Source organism: Gavialis gangeticus, unplaced genomic scaffold, assembly GCF_001723915.1.
Source record: "Gavialis gangeticus isolate Ggan-Ray unplaced genomic scaffold, GavGan_comp1, whole genome shotgun sequence".
Lineage (NCBI taxonomy): Eukaryota > Metazoa > Chordata > Crocodylia > Gavialidae > Gavialis > Gavialis gangeticus.
Window position 1 is genome coordinate 67,786,538 of NW_017729004.1, and position 13,337 is coordinate 67,799,874.

The 13,337-nt window shown below is 43.9% G+C and overlaps 1 protein-coding gene across 2 annotated transcripts in view; it reads right to left on the bottom strand.

Moving 5' to 3' along the window:
* Positions 1-13,337, bottom strand: part of DGKB (diacylglycerol kinase beta) — a 742,837-nt gene that overhangs the window by 575,742 nt on the left and 153,758 nt on the right. For both annotated transcript variants that reach the window (XM_019508504.1, XM_019508505.1), the window contains exons 5-6: positions 9,324-9,464; positions 842-891 (exon numbers count right to left, since the gene is read on the bottom strand). In XM_019508504.1, coding sequence (XP_019364049.1) covers positions 842-891; positions 9,324-9,464 — 191 coding nt within the window. The remainder of the gene's footprint in view (positions 1-841; positions 892-9,323; positions 9,465-13,337) is intronic.

The following is a 13,337-nucleotide window of genomic DNA, read 5'->3' on the forward strand; positions in this document are numbered from 1 at the left end:
ACAGGGGCCCTTTTTTTTTTTTTTTTTTTTTTGAAGTACTGGGAGACTGAGGCCAGGCAGGGCAGCCATCGGGGGTCTGAGGGTGCAAGCGGGGGATGGGGCCAGGTGGGGCCACCATCAGGAGGTCTGGGGAAGTAGGCAGTGGATAGAGCTGGGTGGGGGAGCCATTGGGGAGGTCTGGGGGTGGAAGCAGGGGGTGGGGCCAGGCAGGGCAGGTGCGCAGCAGGTCACAGCCAGGCAGCAGCCCCCACTGCCAGACTGCTGCAGTGGGTAAAGGGTACAGGGAACTCTCGGGGCTGCTTCAGCAGTCCAGCTGGCACAAGGGGTAGTGTCCCCAGGTACCAATTAGCCGGGCCCCAGAAGCTGAGAGCGAGTTGCCCTGAGCTACTTGCCAGGGCAGCTTTTTGTACTGATGGGGCCAGGACAGGGCAGCTTTTTACACTGCTGGAGCCAACACAGGTGGGGTCCCCCACACTTCTGTGAGATGCTCCATCTGCCCCGCCATTTCAGTGTTCACGAGCCATGCCTGGTAACTCAAGGTATGTAGAAAAAAAAATTTAAAGCTGTGTCTATGGCTGAATCGCCGATTCTCCGAACCAGCATCGAATCTTCAGATTCAGCCAAATAGAATCAGGACAATAATCTAAATCAATTAATAGAATCACTGTCCCCCAAATCAGGCTGAATCCAAATTCAAATCAAATACAGCCTGCTTTGCACACCCCTAATGCATATATTTATTGAATACTTTATATTACTTCTATTATTGCCACCAAAGTTTGCTGTCTGTGTCAATTAATGCAGTTTCATAAAAATTACCAATATTTGTAAATAAAATTACCGAACTGTCCAGGTACCCATTTCCATCTGTGTCATACAAGCGAAACATAACTAAAAAGGAAGGAAGGAAGAGAAACATTACATTAAGGGGGAAAAAACTCCAAGATCCAAACTATTTTGTTTAAATTGTTAACTCCAGAGCAAAACTTAAAATTAATATCTTACTCAAACCTGAGATCATGACTGCACCTACATTAAGTCATATGATCTATTGGCCCCCTACTGCAAATGCTTCAATTCAGTTTACAAATGCTTACTGATTAGCTAAATATAATTGCAGAATGTATTTTACAACACTTAACAGGTCTGTTTAATGCATGTGTAAACAAATTTACAAAGTTATGTTGTCTCGTTTCACTCAGTTCACAATGCTACACATAATAAACATATTAGATGTTTCTTTGAAATCATGGTAATATTCTCTCAGAACACCCTAGTGATCAGATTATCCGTAATTTTACAAAGACATCTGAGCGTAATACAAGAGTTCATTCCTATTCAGAAAAAAACATTTGACAAGATAATGAACTTTCGGCCTTGTTGCACATTCAAATTAAAGCTGAACAGAAACCATTTATAAAGTTGTTACACATCTTTAAGCACTGACTTTGTAGCTAGTTGACTCTTTTTATCACTGGATGGACATTTTCATGCCTGTGCTGCAATTCCATTTTCATGTATAGTTTAGACTTACTCTAAAAAGTCAGAGTTGTAATGCATAAATATGCTTGGCTTCGAGCTTTCACCCTTTAGTAGTCTTGGATTCACTTTAGAAATGACAAAACTTTCCAGGTTTATAGTTTTGGAAATTGTTTTATTTCCAAACCAAAAAACCCTTTTTTTTTTCTTTTTTTTTAAGTGTTTAATTTAAAGATCTATCCACCCACCCATTCATTCATCTCTCTCTTTTCTGACTACTCAGTATTATGTAAGTAATCAATATAGCATTCCTCTTCTCTTCCAAGAAGGTATTTCCTATTGAGTTACTGAATTTCTAGCGATGTCATCAACTGGAGAGTTCTATACAATACTGGAGCTGAACACAAAACAGAAGTTAAACTGTCATTCTGTAATGAGGCTATGTATCTCAATGTAAAATCTGGAGAACTATCTACAACAAAAATAAATAGCTAATGACATACCTATAAAATTTCAGTCATGCTAAAAATGTTGAGCAATGTAGATGAAACACAGTCTATACACTGCTGAACTCCCAAGTCATTAAAATTAGATTTAGGTGCTTTCTCTGTCTGCTTTAAGTACATGGTAAACTGATCTGTTCTATTCAGTTTTAACATTACATCATTTTAAGCTGCAATATACTGGTATAGGTGGCAACAGATGGAAGAGTTACATCAGTTCAGCTGAAAAAATGTTCCCACATGGTATTCTCCCACAATATGCTCCCTTTTGAAATGCTTTAGTGTTACATCTGTCTACAGTCTGAAAGCAAATTTCTCAGGACAAGTGCAGCTTGAGCCCACAGGACCTACTCAAGTTACTATTCACCTCTGTGCACAATCAATGGGCAGTGAGGTTACAGCATAATCAAGAGTTACGGAACCCGAATACAGGCAGTCCTTCACCAATGTTACCACAACTCCCTGTCCCTGTGTCTTCCAGCCCTTCTGTACACCTCCTTTTCCTCCACTACCAATTGGAAGCTGTGGAGTGTTTAACCCTTCACTTTCCACATATGCTGCTGCTTCAGATGGCCAGCCTGGCCTCTTTTCGCCATCTGAGAATGTGCTCCTGATGTGCAGTTAACTGGCTGGAAAAGTATAGTTGAACTTTGGTTACTATTTGGAGGAGATACACTAGGAACCACAATTTCAACTACAGTTGGAGGAATGTCCACTCCTGAAATATTATGTTCAAGTGAACATGCTCAACTTAAGCATTCATTGGGCCAGGTTGCAGTGCAAGGAATATACCAAACACCTAAAGTACTGTTTCTAAAATGGAAAAGACACAAACCAGAGGTCCAGTAAACGACCTTCTTTCCCCTTTTTCAAAGAGCTTCAATGTGTTTGCCAGTGCTCTGCACACCAGACCTGCAACCTTCTACAACCCCATTCCTTTCCTGGAGGAGCTGGTTTTCAGGGAGGAAGGGGGAGAGAAGCCTCTTGAAGAGAGGTTTTAAGGTCAAACTGAAATTATGGAGACTCAACCCACAGTGAACCTAGAAAGGCCTCCTCAAAATGTTTTTCCCCTGAAAACCCTAGGAGATTCACCTGAGTACCTACCCAGGAAGACCTGCAGAAGTACAACCAAAGAAAAAGAATCTTTGGACCAATAAATGCTGCCTACCACCTCTATATGTTTTGGCAGAAAAGGAAAGGGAGTCCCTGATAGATGACTAAAGAGGGTAAAGTTGGAGCAGATTTTGGTTTCCATGGGGGTGAGGTCAGATTTATTTATGGCTGAAACCATATATGGTACTTATACAAGGGTATGTTCTCCCTAATTCCACACTCCATGGTCTTCCCAGAGAATGGCTGAGTAGTGGGGAGAAAAAAAGTAAGGCAAACAAAATGATGAATGCCTTGCTGCATTGCCTTAACAATACTAACTATCATTCTTTGGTCATACAATCTTCAGGAGTTGTTGCATAAGATCAATGTTTAATAAATTATTATGATCCATATAAGCATAATGTTTATGGTCCTGTTGAGTTTTCACTGTTTTTGCCAATATAAATGAAGTCCTCAATGAAAAATTCCAAACCATTTTGGTCTTCCTCTCATAACCAACCCTGTGGAGGGTGCTATAGCTTATGTATGGCTATCATGAAAGCAGTGGTTACTTCAGTAGCTTATCAATGTTCTCCCTAATGTCTACCCAGTCCTGGGAAATATGGCTGACAAATTTGTCACCCATCAGGAATTTTAGTTGGTCATTTACTGCAAATTTTGCTGTTCTACCTTCACAACTGTAAAGACTCTTCTATTCACTTATAAGTTATATGACCAGTAGGCTACTAAAAATTTCCTTCGCATGCCTTGAAGGAACACTTTCCCTGGTTTGGAGAATCACCTCTTTTTTCTATTAAGAAATCTCCACAATTTTCATGTCTTAGATGGTTTGTCCCAGCCTGAGGGAAAAAAAGCCAGGGAACTTAGGTAGAAGAGGTTCCTTTTCATCCTCTTCCCCAACCTAAACAGGCAAGCACGATGGATAGATGTCTTGCGTTTTTTTAAAGAACGAATTAGAACAGATAAAGAACTGACCACTTTGTGATTAGTTGCTGTTTTACACAACTTTCACCTGCTACCCCATCTCAAAAATGAGGGGAGGAACACCAGAAACGATAAAAACTGCAAATTGGCTTGGTAATAAAGGAGTGAATCATAGAAAAAGAAATCTTGCTTTCTTTGAGGAAATACTGAGTAAACTCTCTCCCTCTTCCACCACACATACTTTAAGTTTCAAAGGCCAAAGCACCCTGCCCAGGAGCCTGAACACATGAACATTGTTTCAAAGTGCAAAAGGCAGGCAGGTGTGGACACCTTCATTTTAGAAATACGAAGAAAGGCACTTGGATTCAGGACACTATTGCTGGCCTGGGATGAACAGGAACTGAGAAATCCAGATAGGTTCTGGAAGGAGACCTTGAAGAGGGAGAAGAACCAGGAACTCTTAGCATGTCCACAGTCTCTTCTGCAAGCTTCTGAACAAGTACTTGACCTGCTTAAGAGCCCCGCACAGTACCTGGGCCTGGCTGTTTCTATCATGTTGTACACATGCAGTGACTTTTGCAGTTTTCTTTCTACTATTTCCCTTAACTGTCACAAACTCTTGGACCACAAAAGAAGGAACTCCTCTAATGGATCCATGTTTCTTTAACACAGCAACAAAGTACATTTTAGTCTTAGGGCAATTAAGCAGAGACCAACTGTCCTGCAATGTACCACAGACAATTTGTGGAAAGACAGCCCTGAATGGTGCTATGGAAGCTGATATACATCCTCACAGCTCCTACAGCCACAAATGCATATCCAGAACCACAGCATAGACACAGATACAGGAGACCTATTACAAAAAATATTAGGAGGAGGATGGTTTTATTTTAAGAATGTCACAGATAGGATTTGTAGTGTTAAAGACTGTTTTAAGGATGTAAGTAAAAAGGCTTATAAATATGATTATAAACAACCCTTTGACCTGAGGGATTCCATATCAATCTGTGATAAATTACTGACCATATATTAAAACATCTATTGATTATTATATTCTTCCTATATCTATTCGTCTCCAAGACTCCCTTTTTCTAAACTGTATATGAAAATAGTATGTCTCCTTTTCCTTAGATATGCTGGGTCAACAGCACTCAAGACTGACTTGATGTTTCGCTCTCTGATATTTACTTGCTTCCTCTTTTCTGAAATATCTCTAAGGCTAGGGACAGAACTTCAAAAAACCAGAGCCTGAATTGATTCAGTCTTTGCAAGTGAATAAACATTCACTATTGATTTTGGAAACGTAGCCTGCAGTGACTCAGACTAGAAGCCAGAGGCAGGAGGGGGGTGGTGCTAGAGCAGGGGTGGGCAAAATGCTGCCAATGAGCCACATGTGGCCCACCAGGCCATTCTATCCAGCCCGCAGGACCCATAAAAAATTTAGAAAATTGCCCACCCCTGCACTAGAGCTACCTTCCCTTCCCTTTTGCAGCAGCTGCTTGCCTCCTGCTCATGCTTGGATGGCAGGGGTCCTGGCCAGAGTTGGCCAGCATGTCCCTGCTATCTACCCGGGGCTGGGGCTGCAGATGCAGAGCTGTGAGCTGAGCTGAGACAGCCTGCAGGTGCTGCTGAGAGTGAAGGTAGAGGGGCCAAGCAGGGCTGAGCCAAGGGGGCCAGGCCCTTCCCAGCAGCTGAAGCTCTGTGAAAGCCCAGCCTGGCAGCACAGGTGGGGGCTGGCTGAGTAGTGGGCTGCCCAGGTGGCTCAGAGGTGCTGGTGAGTCCCTAGCCTGGCAGCTGCCCACCACAGCCACTGCCACACCCCCTATCCTGTGAAGCACCCAGCAGCAGCAGCCACATGACAATTTGTGGACTGGCCAGGGCCAGGCAGGCAGTTCTGCCCCCTTCACCTCCAGCTGCTGCTGCTACCCCTTCTTCTACACAGTGCAAGGAGCTCAGGCTCCAGTTCTGGCTGCCTTCCATCCCCTCCACCCACCCAGCATGATGAGCAGGCCCTGCAAGTGGACACAGCAAGTGGAGGGTAGCTGAAGCTGGAGCCAGAGCTCCATGTGCTGGACACAAGCTACTGGGCTGAAGCTTCTTGACCACCCACCCAGAGTGGCATGGCGTGGCAGGAGCAGGGGCAGCCATGGCAACTGGAGGCAAGGAAGGAAAAACAGCCCACCAGGCCAGTGCACAGCTTGTGATGCAGCTGCAGCCACCAAGTGCTGCATTGGCAGCTGTGGCAAGTGGCTTCCAGGCTTGGGGCCTGCCAGCACCCCCAAGCCTCACAGGCATCCCACTACCTGACCAGCCCCTACCCATACTGCCAGGCTGGGCTGTCATGGAGACCCAGCTGCTGGGATGGGCCGGCTCCATGACAGCCCTGCCCAGCCTGGGCACAGGGAGCTGGGAGGAATCCCTCCCTCTCCCGATTTGCTTCAAGCTAAGGAAAGAAGAGAGGGGGCTGACAGGGGCCTCTACACCCTAGCCAGGCAGACCTGAGCTGCAGTTCCTCAGTGGGAGAAAAGGGAGGGGGGAATCAGCCCCTCCCTGCTCACTTTGCCTCAGAGGGGCATGCTGGCTGGTATCTGGACACACCCCACCCCAGCTCTCATTAGGGAGCAGAGAGGTGGACTCAGCTCTGCTCTCTGGAGCAGACAGCATAGACCAACCCAGGGTTGAAATGCATGCTGGGATGGTGGGGGACTCTGGTTTAACTTAAACCAGAAAGCAGTCTGAGACAGAAGTTGCATAAACTGGTTAGACCCAAATCAGTTAAGTCTGATACTACATTCAACCAGGTTTATCTTAAACCAGTTTTGGCCATTTTGAAACTGTTTTATGTTCACTGAACTTATGCTCTGTTACTAGTTTAAACCAGTTTCTGATCACTTAAACTGGTTTATGTGTAACTTCTGTCTCTAACACAAGGGACCAGAAGGAAGACCTGCATCCCCTTACTAACTCCACTCTGGCCTCTCAGTCCACATCCCCTGGTGCTCAAGAGATGCAGCTAACCCTCGTTCCACAAGTGGATCTGAAGATTATGTTCTTACTTTAAAACTCTGGAGTAGTTTATATAGTCAGCCAGCAGGACAGCATCCGTATATTTTCTATGGTAGTGGTTCTCAACCTTTTTTGTACCAGGATCCATTTATAAACATTGATGGCCAGTCCTGACACAGTAAGTTGTTTAAGTAGAAAACACAGAAGTATTTTAGCCCCAAAATACTTATTACACTCTGAGTTAAAGCGGATCAACAGTCTTAATTTTGAGGAAAGAAATCAACATCAACAGGAAAATATTACCAGCAATATCAACATGTGGCCCTACATTACTCCCAAGTGTGCAATTTGCACATTGCAAATTGCCAGTGCCCCTCATTCCCAACTCTCAGCCCCATGGCTTTGCTGATGACCCTCAGTCTCAAACAGCAGCCCCCCACCCTCCCAGATAGCTGGTGTCCTTCACTCCTGACTCGCTGCCCCCAGTCCCCAGGGCCCAGCTCTGCAGTGTGTGGAGCAGAGGATGGGCGTGTGGGATGGTTGGGGATCTGGGGGGTGTAAGCCCACAGCAGACCCAGGACTTCAGCCTAGCCAGACCAATACAGGCAGCAACTGCCTCCACAGCCCAGCGGATGAGACAGAGTGGCACGCTGAGGCTCGCTGCTGTCACTGCCATCTCCAGGACCCCTATGCCAGCCATGCCACCAGCAGCACAAGGAGTAATGGATAGGGAACCATGTTGCCCTCACCTCCTGCTGCTAGCTCCTTGCACAATAGCCTGTGGCTCTACCCTGCTGCCTGGTCATTGATGCTCACTTCAGGCCACCCACGCCGCATGCCACCACACCAGCCCTCTGGGGTAGAGCCACAGCCTGAGGAAAGCGATGGTGGTGGGAGGAGGTGAAGGCAGAGAGACTCCTCACCCTCATCCAATACTCCTCATGAAGCCATGCCACTCTACTCTGCCCTCCTGCACTGGGTCCTGCACACTGGGCCATTGAGGAAGCTCCTGCCGGTGCTGGTCTGGCCAGGCTGCAGCCCCACACCTGCCACAGGCACACAAATCGGGGGAGGGGGGCACATGCCCCCCCCCAGTGCTTTATCTCTGCCCCCCTCCTGTCCTTCACCCCACTGACTTACCTATGGGAAGCTGCTCTCTATACTGCCTGGCCGGCATGTGCATGTGTGCACTTGCACATGCACATAACACTCCCCACCTGACCATCACTCTCCTCTTCTCCTCTCACTTCTTGCAGCCCCAAGCAACCCCTTGTGTACTGGAACTCTGCCAGCCTGCAAGGGGAAACCCACTTTTAAAGGAGAAAATCTGTGATTTTCCATGTTTTTCCATGACTGTTCACGACCCTGTCATTTATTTTTGTGACTCACTTTTAGGTCGCAACCTATGGGTTGAGAAATGCTGTTCAATGGCAATTGGTCCTAGAAGCTCAGTTTTTCCTAGTCCTAGACAAAAATCAGCAGTAGAATTTAGGAGCACTTATATGATACCAGGAATCCAATATCAGTAATTCTGGGGCCAAATCCTGAAGTCCCTGCTCAGGTAAAACTACCAATCACCTCACATTATCAGATCTAGGAACTTGGATACCATAGTTATAAGCTAGGTAAGGAAACATAAAGAGGGTTTAAGAAGGCCGGGACATGTCATCTTGTAGTGAAGCTAAACTTCCAGTAGATAGAGCCCGATGTCTACATTTCTGCAGCAAACCTACCAAGTGTTTCATTACAATATCGCTAGTATAGTTACACAATCCCTTATGTTATCAGTCCTGCCTGTACATCTTTATTATCTCTAAGTGATCTTTCATACCCATGACTGATGAAAAAACTGTATATGATGGGGTTAGTGAGATATATTTAAAGAAATACATTTAGATCACAGAACCTATATTACAAGCAATAATGTACAAATTGGAAATAACTCAGTTTGCATGAAAGAAACCAAATAAAAGTTGAAAAGAAGGGGACAAAAATCTTTCAAATAAATGAGCAAATTTGATATGGAAATCAGCAAGACAGAATAATTGCAGAACTTCACCGTATCATTTTTTAAGCATCAACTTTTACCAGAGTATTGACTCTTAAATATAGAATCAGAAATTTCTCTTTTACATGTGCAAGATCCAGCAGTTCACAGGTTTATATAATGGAAATGTAAACCAATAGCTTATTAAGAGTGTGTTAATTATCCATTAACAAATTATCAAGTTTAACATTTAAAATTTCCATAGATGTCACAGTAGTTTCAGCAAGTACACGGAAAAAAGCCATACTTACATTCTAGTTTGTCTTCAGGTCTTCCCCTTTCCAGCAGAGACAAATAGCAAACAATGTCTTTCAACTGGATCACATCTGGTAAGTTTAAGTTGGCAGAAGTAGGAGGTCGGGATGTAGCAGTACTTTTAGTAATTCTCAGACCTGAAAATAACAAATATGCTTTACTATGCATTTGCTTTATCAATGACACAAGGAAAGCATAAAAACCAGGGCTTGCTCATACAAGTACAAAGTTACAGTCCTTAAAAACCTAATGGAATTCAATTAATCTCTATATAAAGAAATAAAGCCATGATTTAAACATTTACAGCTCTTTCACTTTTACCTAACATAGCAAGATTAACTAGTGTTAAGGGTCTTGCATAGAGCTGAAATAAAAGTAAAGCAGTGGGAAACAAATAAAGTAAAAAGGGAGAATTCATATAATTTGAAGTCATTCAGGTGTTAAATTGCACCTGATAGCGCGGCAGTTTTCTTGAATATCATTTCATTAGTATATCTAAGTATTTATTATTTAATGCACTGAAATAACCCCATCCCAATGCAGCAACCTTTCCAGCAGGTCTGCAGAAGTTCTAAGGGTCTCTGATACAATGTCCTGTCAGCAGCTGCTCCTTGTTTAAAGATGTGTTTATTAATTAATGGAATCCAAATAGATCCCTTTGCCAAAGATATGTGCCAGAAGCACAACTAAGCCATGCTAAAGGTCACTATAAAAATAATGTACAACATCGCTTACGAGCAAGAATATTGCTGATATACTAAATAGAATATACATTTCAGCTCCATTAATCTTTGTACTTTAATCAGAAGCTGGTGAGATGACTCCTGCATGAGAATTTGTAGGATCAGTTCCTAATATAAAGAATGACAGAAAGAAAAATAAAAAGTTTCTGATCATGGAAGTGGACCTTGACAGCATCAAAAAAGAATATGTACAAAAGAATTAACTATTCCTCAAGTCTTTCTATAATTAATTTAGAACAGGTTGTTTGTTGATAACCTGCACACTTAATTTCTCTCTCACATTATTCTATCCAATGGAAATCAATTCCTAATTTCTACTATGTTCATCTTGCTTCCACATTTATTTCAATGGGACTTCTAAAAAGGGCAAGGTGAGGAGGTAATGCCTTGGCATAAATATACAGTATTTTGGCATGCAGAATTCATTTAAATCAGGTTTGTACCCACAACAATCGTTTATGCAATTAGTGAATATAAAAGGGTAATAGTCAAGTAAATAAAAGAGCAATGAGAGCTGATGTAATTCCAAGTATAACAGCTCTAAAAATTATTATAATCTAACAGTAGTGTTGAACTGATGTAACCATTATGGTCCAGTAAATACGCAAGAGGTAAGGATTTTTGTGGTCAATATCTTTTGTTGGACCAACTACAAGGTTTGGATAGAGCCAGACAAACCTTCAAATACCAGGACTGCTCCCTTAACATTCAAATGGCCTCCCAATGGAATGTGAACTTTTGTTTAAATCTATCCTAACCATGCAGTTGGTCCAATAAAAGAATCATCCACAAAAATCCTTCCCTTTCAATTATTATCTGAATTAGTTTAAGCTATTCTACATCTGAAAACCAGGACATTCTAAAAATGAACAAAATCATAGAAAATTAGGGTTGAAAGGGACCTCAGGATGTCATCTAGCCCAACCCCCTGCTCAAAGCAGGACCATTCCCAAGCAGATCATCCCAATCAAAGCTTTGTCTAGCCAGGTCTTCAAAACCTCAAGGATGGAGATGCCACAACCTCTGTTCCAGTGCTTTCCTACCCTCCTAGTGAGAAAGTTTTTTCCTAATATCTAACATAAACTTCCCTTGCTGCAACTTGAGACCATTGCTTCTTGCTCCGTCATCCGCCACCATTGACAACAGTCTACCACCATCCTCTGTAGAACCACCCTTCAGGTAATTGAAAGCTATTAAATCTCCTCAGCCTTCCCTTCTCTAGACTAAATAAGCCCATTTCCCTCAGCTTCTCATAAGTCATGTGCTGCAGTCCTTGAAACATTTTTGTTACCCTCATCACAGGATAAAATTTTTTTTGGAGGACAAAACATGAGCATTTAGATGCCCTTGCTGCTTGTCATAGGATAAATCTCCAAAAGGTTTAGGGGATCCGCTATCAGGATGGACATGAATTGTTGGCCTTATGATATTCTCATGAATCCTCCAGGTATCCTACAATGCACTGATCTGACCCCAATCCTGGCCCCTCTTGAAGCCTGCCCAGTTGCTCTGGCCACAACTGCAGAACTATACTGCCTAAAAATGCCGGCCATGGTGGCTGTACCTAACTTTTAATTGACCTTCACAGTAACTTGCCAACCATTTCATGCTTGCTACACATCCAAGACAGGCATCAGAGACTGTTTCTACTAAACAACCATTGGGAACCTCCAGGACCCATCAGATCCATCCAGGGCATCCACCCCACACACCCAACCATACTCTTTTCACCCTAGCCCATCAGTCTGATGAATCCAGTGCCCTGAAAAAGTATGCTAGAAGCTGGAAAACAGAGGAGGTAGCAGATCTCATCACTATCTGGGGTGAGATTGAGAATTAGCAGGTGCTGTGTTCAAATCACCAAAGCAGGGCAATTTCAATGGATCACCAAGGAAATAGTAGCTCAGGACACGACCACGATGTGGATCAATGGCAGTACAAGTGCAAGGTACTGAGGCAGCAGTTTGCACAGATGTGGAACAGCCACCACATCTTCACAGTCAATGAGGTTGCCATGTCTGAAAAGGTGGTAGACATAGTGGCCCACACAGCTGCCCAGAACAGTGAGGACTCTAACACAACTGTGCTTCGAAGACATGCACAGTTTACACACCAGTGTAGGAACCCAGCCATTGAGTCAGATCAGAGACTTCCAGCCGATCCTGTTGAATTAGGCAGGCTCGCTGGCCATCTGACAAAGCTGCGCTGACTTTGAAATGGACCCAGACTTGAACAACAACAGCTGGGATCTTCCTTCCTCACCCACCATCTTCAACATCCTAGCTATCCATCTCCCACCATGGAATCAATGCCCCAGAAGACCTAGCCTACAACAAGACATATTCTAGGGATGGTATGTGGCAGGCAACTGTTATAGTTGGAGTTGCACTGTTTGGGGTTTGAAGAACTGCAGTTTAGGACTTCACTGGAACTGCATGACTGTGCATCCCTCCCCCATTCCTCCTTCCCTACATGCAAGTGTGCTGTGCTAAAAGTTACTATTTTAGGCAAACTGGGTGATTAGTAGAATTGGTATTGTGTACGTGTAACGTGTTTGCCCTCTCCATGAGCTGAAGTCATCAGGGACTACTATCGCTTTTAGAAAGAGGCATATAAAAATGGCTTGACTGTGCTCTGCAAGCAATGACTGGAAGAAATCTCCACTGCAGGGTCACATGGATCAGAATGACATCAGCCATCATACCAGAGTCCTATGGTTATAGCTAAGGGGCATTAGGGGGTCCCAAGGCAATAGACCACACTCAGCAGACCGCCCCTGCCCCTTAAATGGACCCACCCATATTTCAGCCTCCTTTAAGTTAGGGGCACTGGCTGAACCCCATAGCTATTTGTCATGTGGATGCCCAAGCAAGTCTTCTAATTTCCTAGGTTCCTAGGAAGCAGAGAGGACAGCATACTTACTATATGGAGAGTCTGCCAGGCAAAAGAACCTTCTAAATGTGCAAATTTGTTGGAAGTTCTTCATGCCATTAGGGCAACAGTGAGAAAAACAATGAACTACTGTTCATCCTTCTACTTTCAGCTCAGACACCTGCAAATGGTGGCAATGATACTCTTGATGGGGTAACTGGCCAAAGATGTGGTCAGAGACTGGTGTCCAGAAAGCAAAGCAGAGGAAGACTCAAGCCTCCACAAGGAAGGACATGCTGGCTTCTATAGAGGAGTTTAGCAGCTCTTGGGTCATGGAGGCTTAGACAATGGAGGGAGGAGGAGAAAGCGTACTTAGCCATGATCAGGCATGTAAGA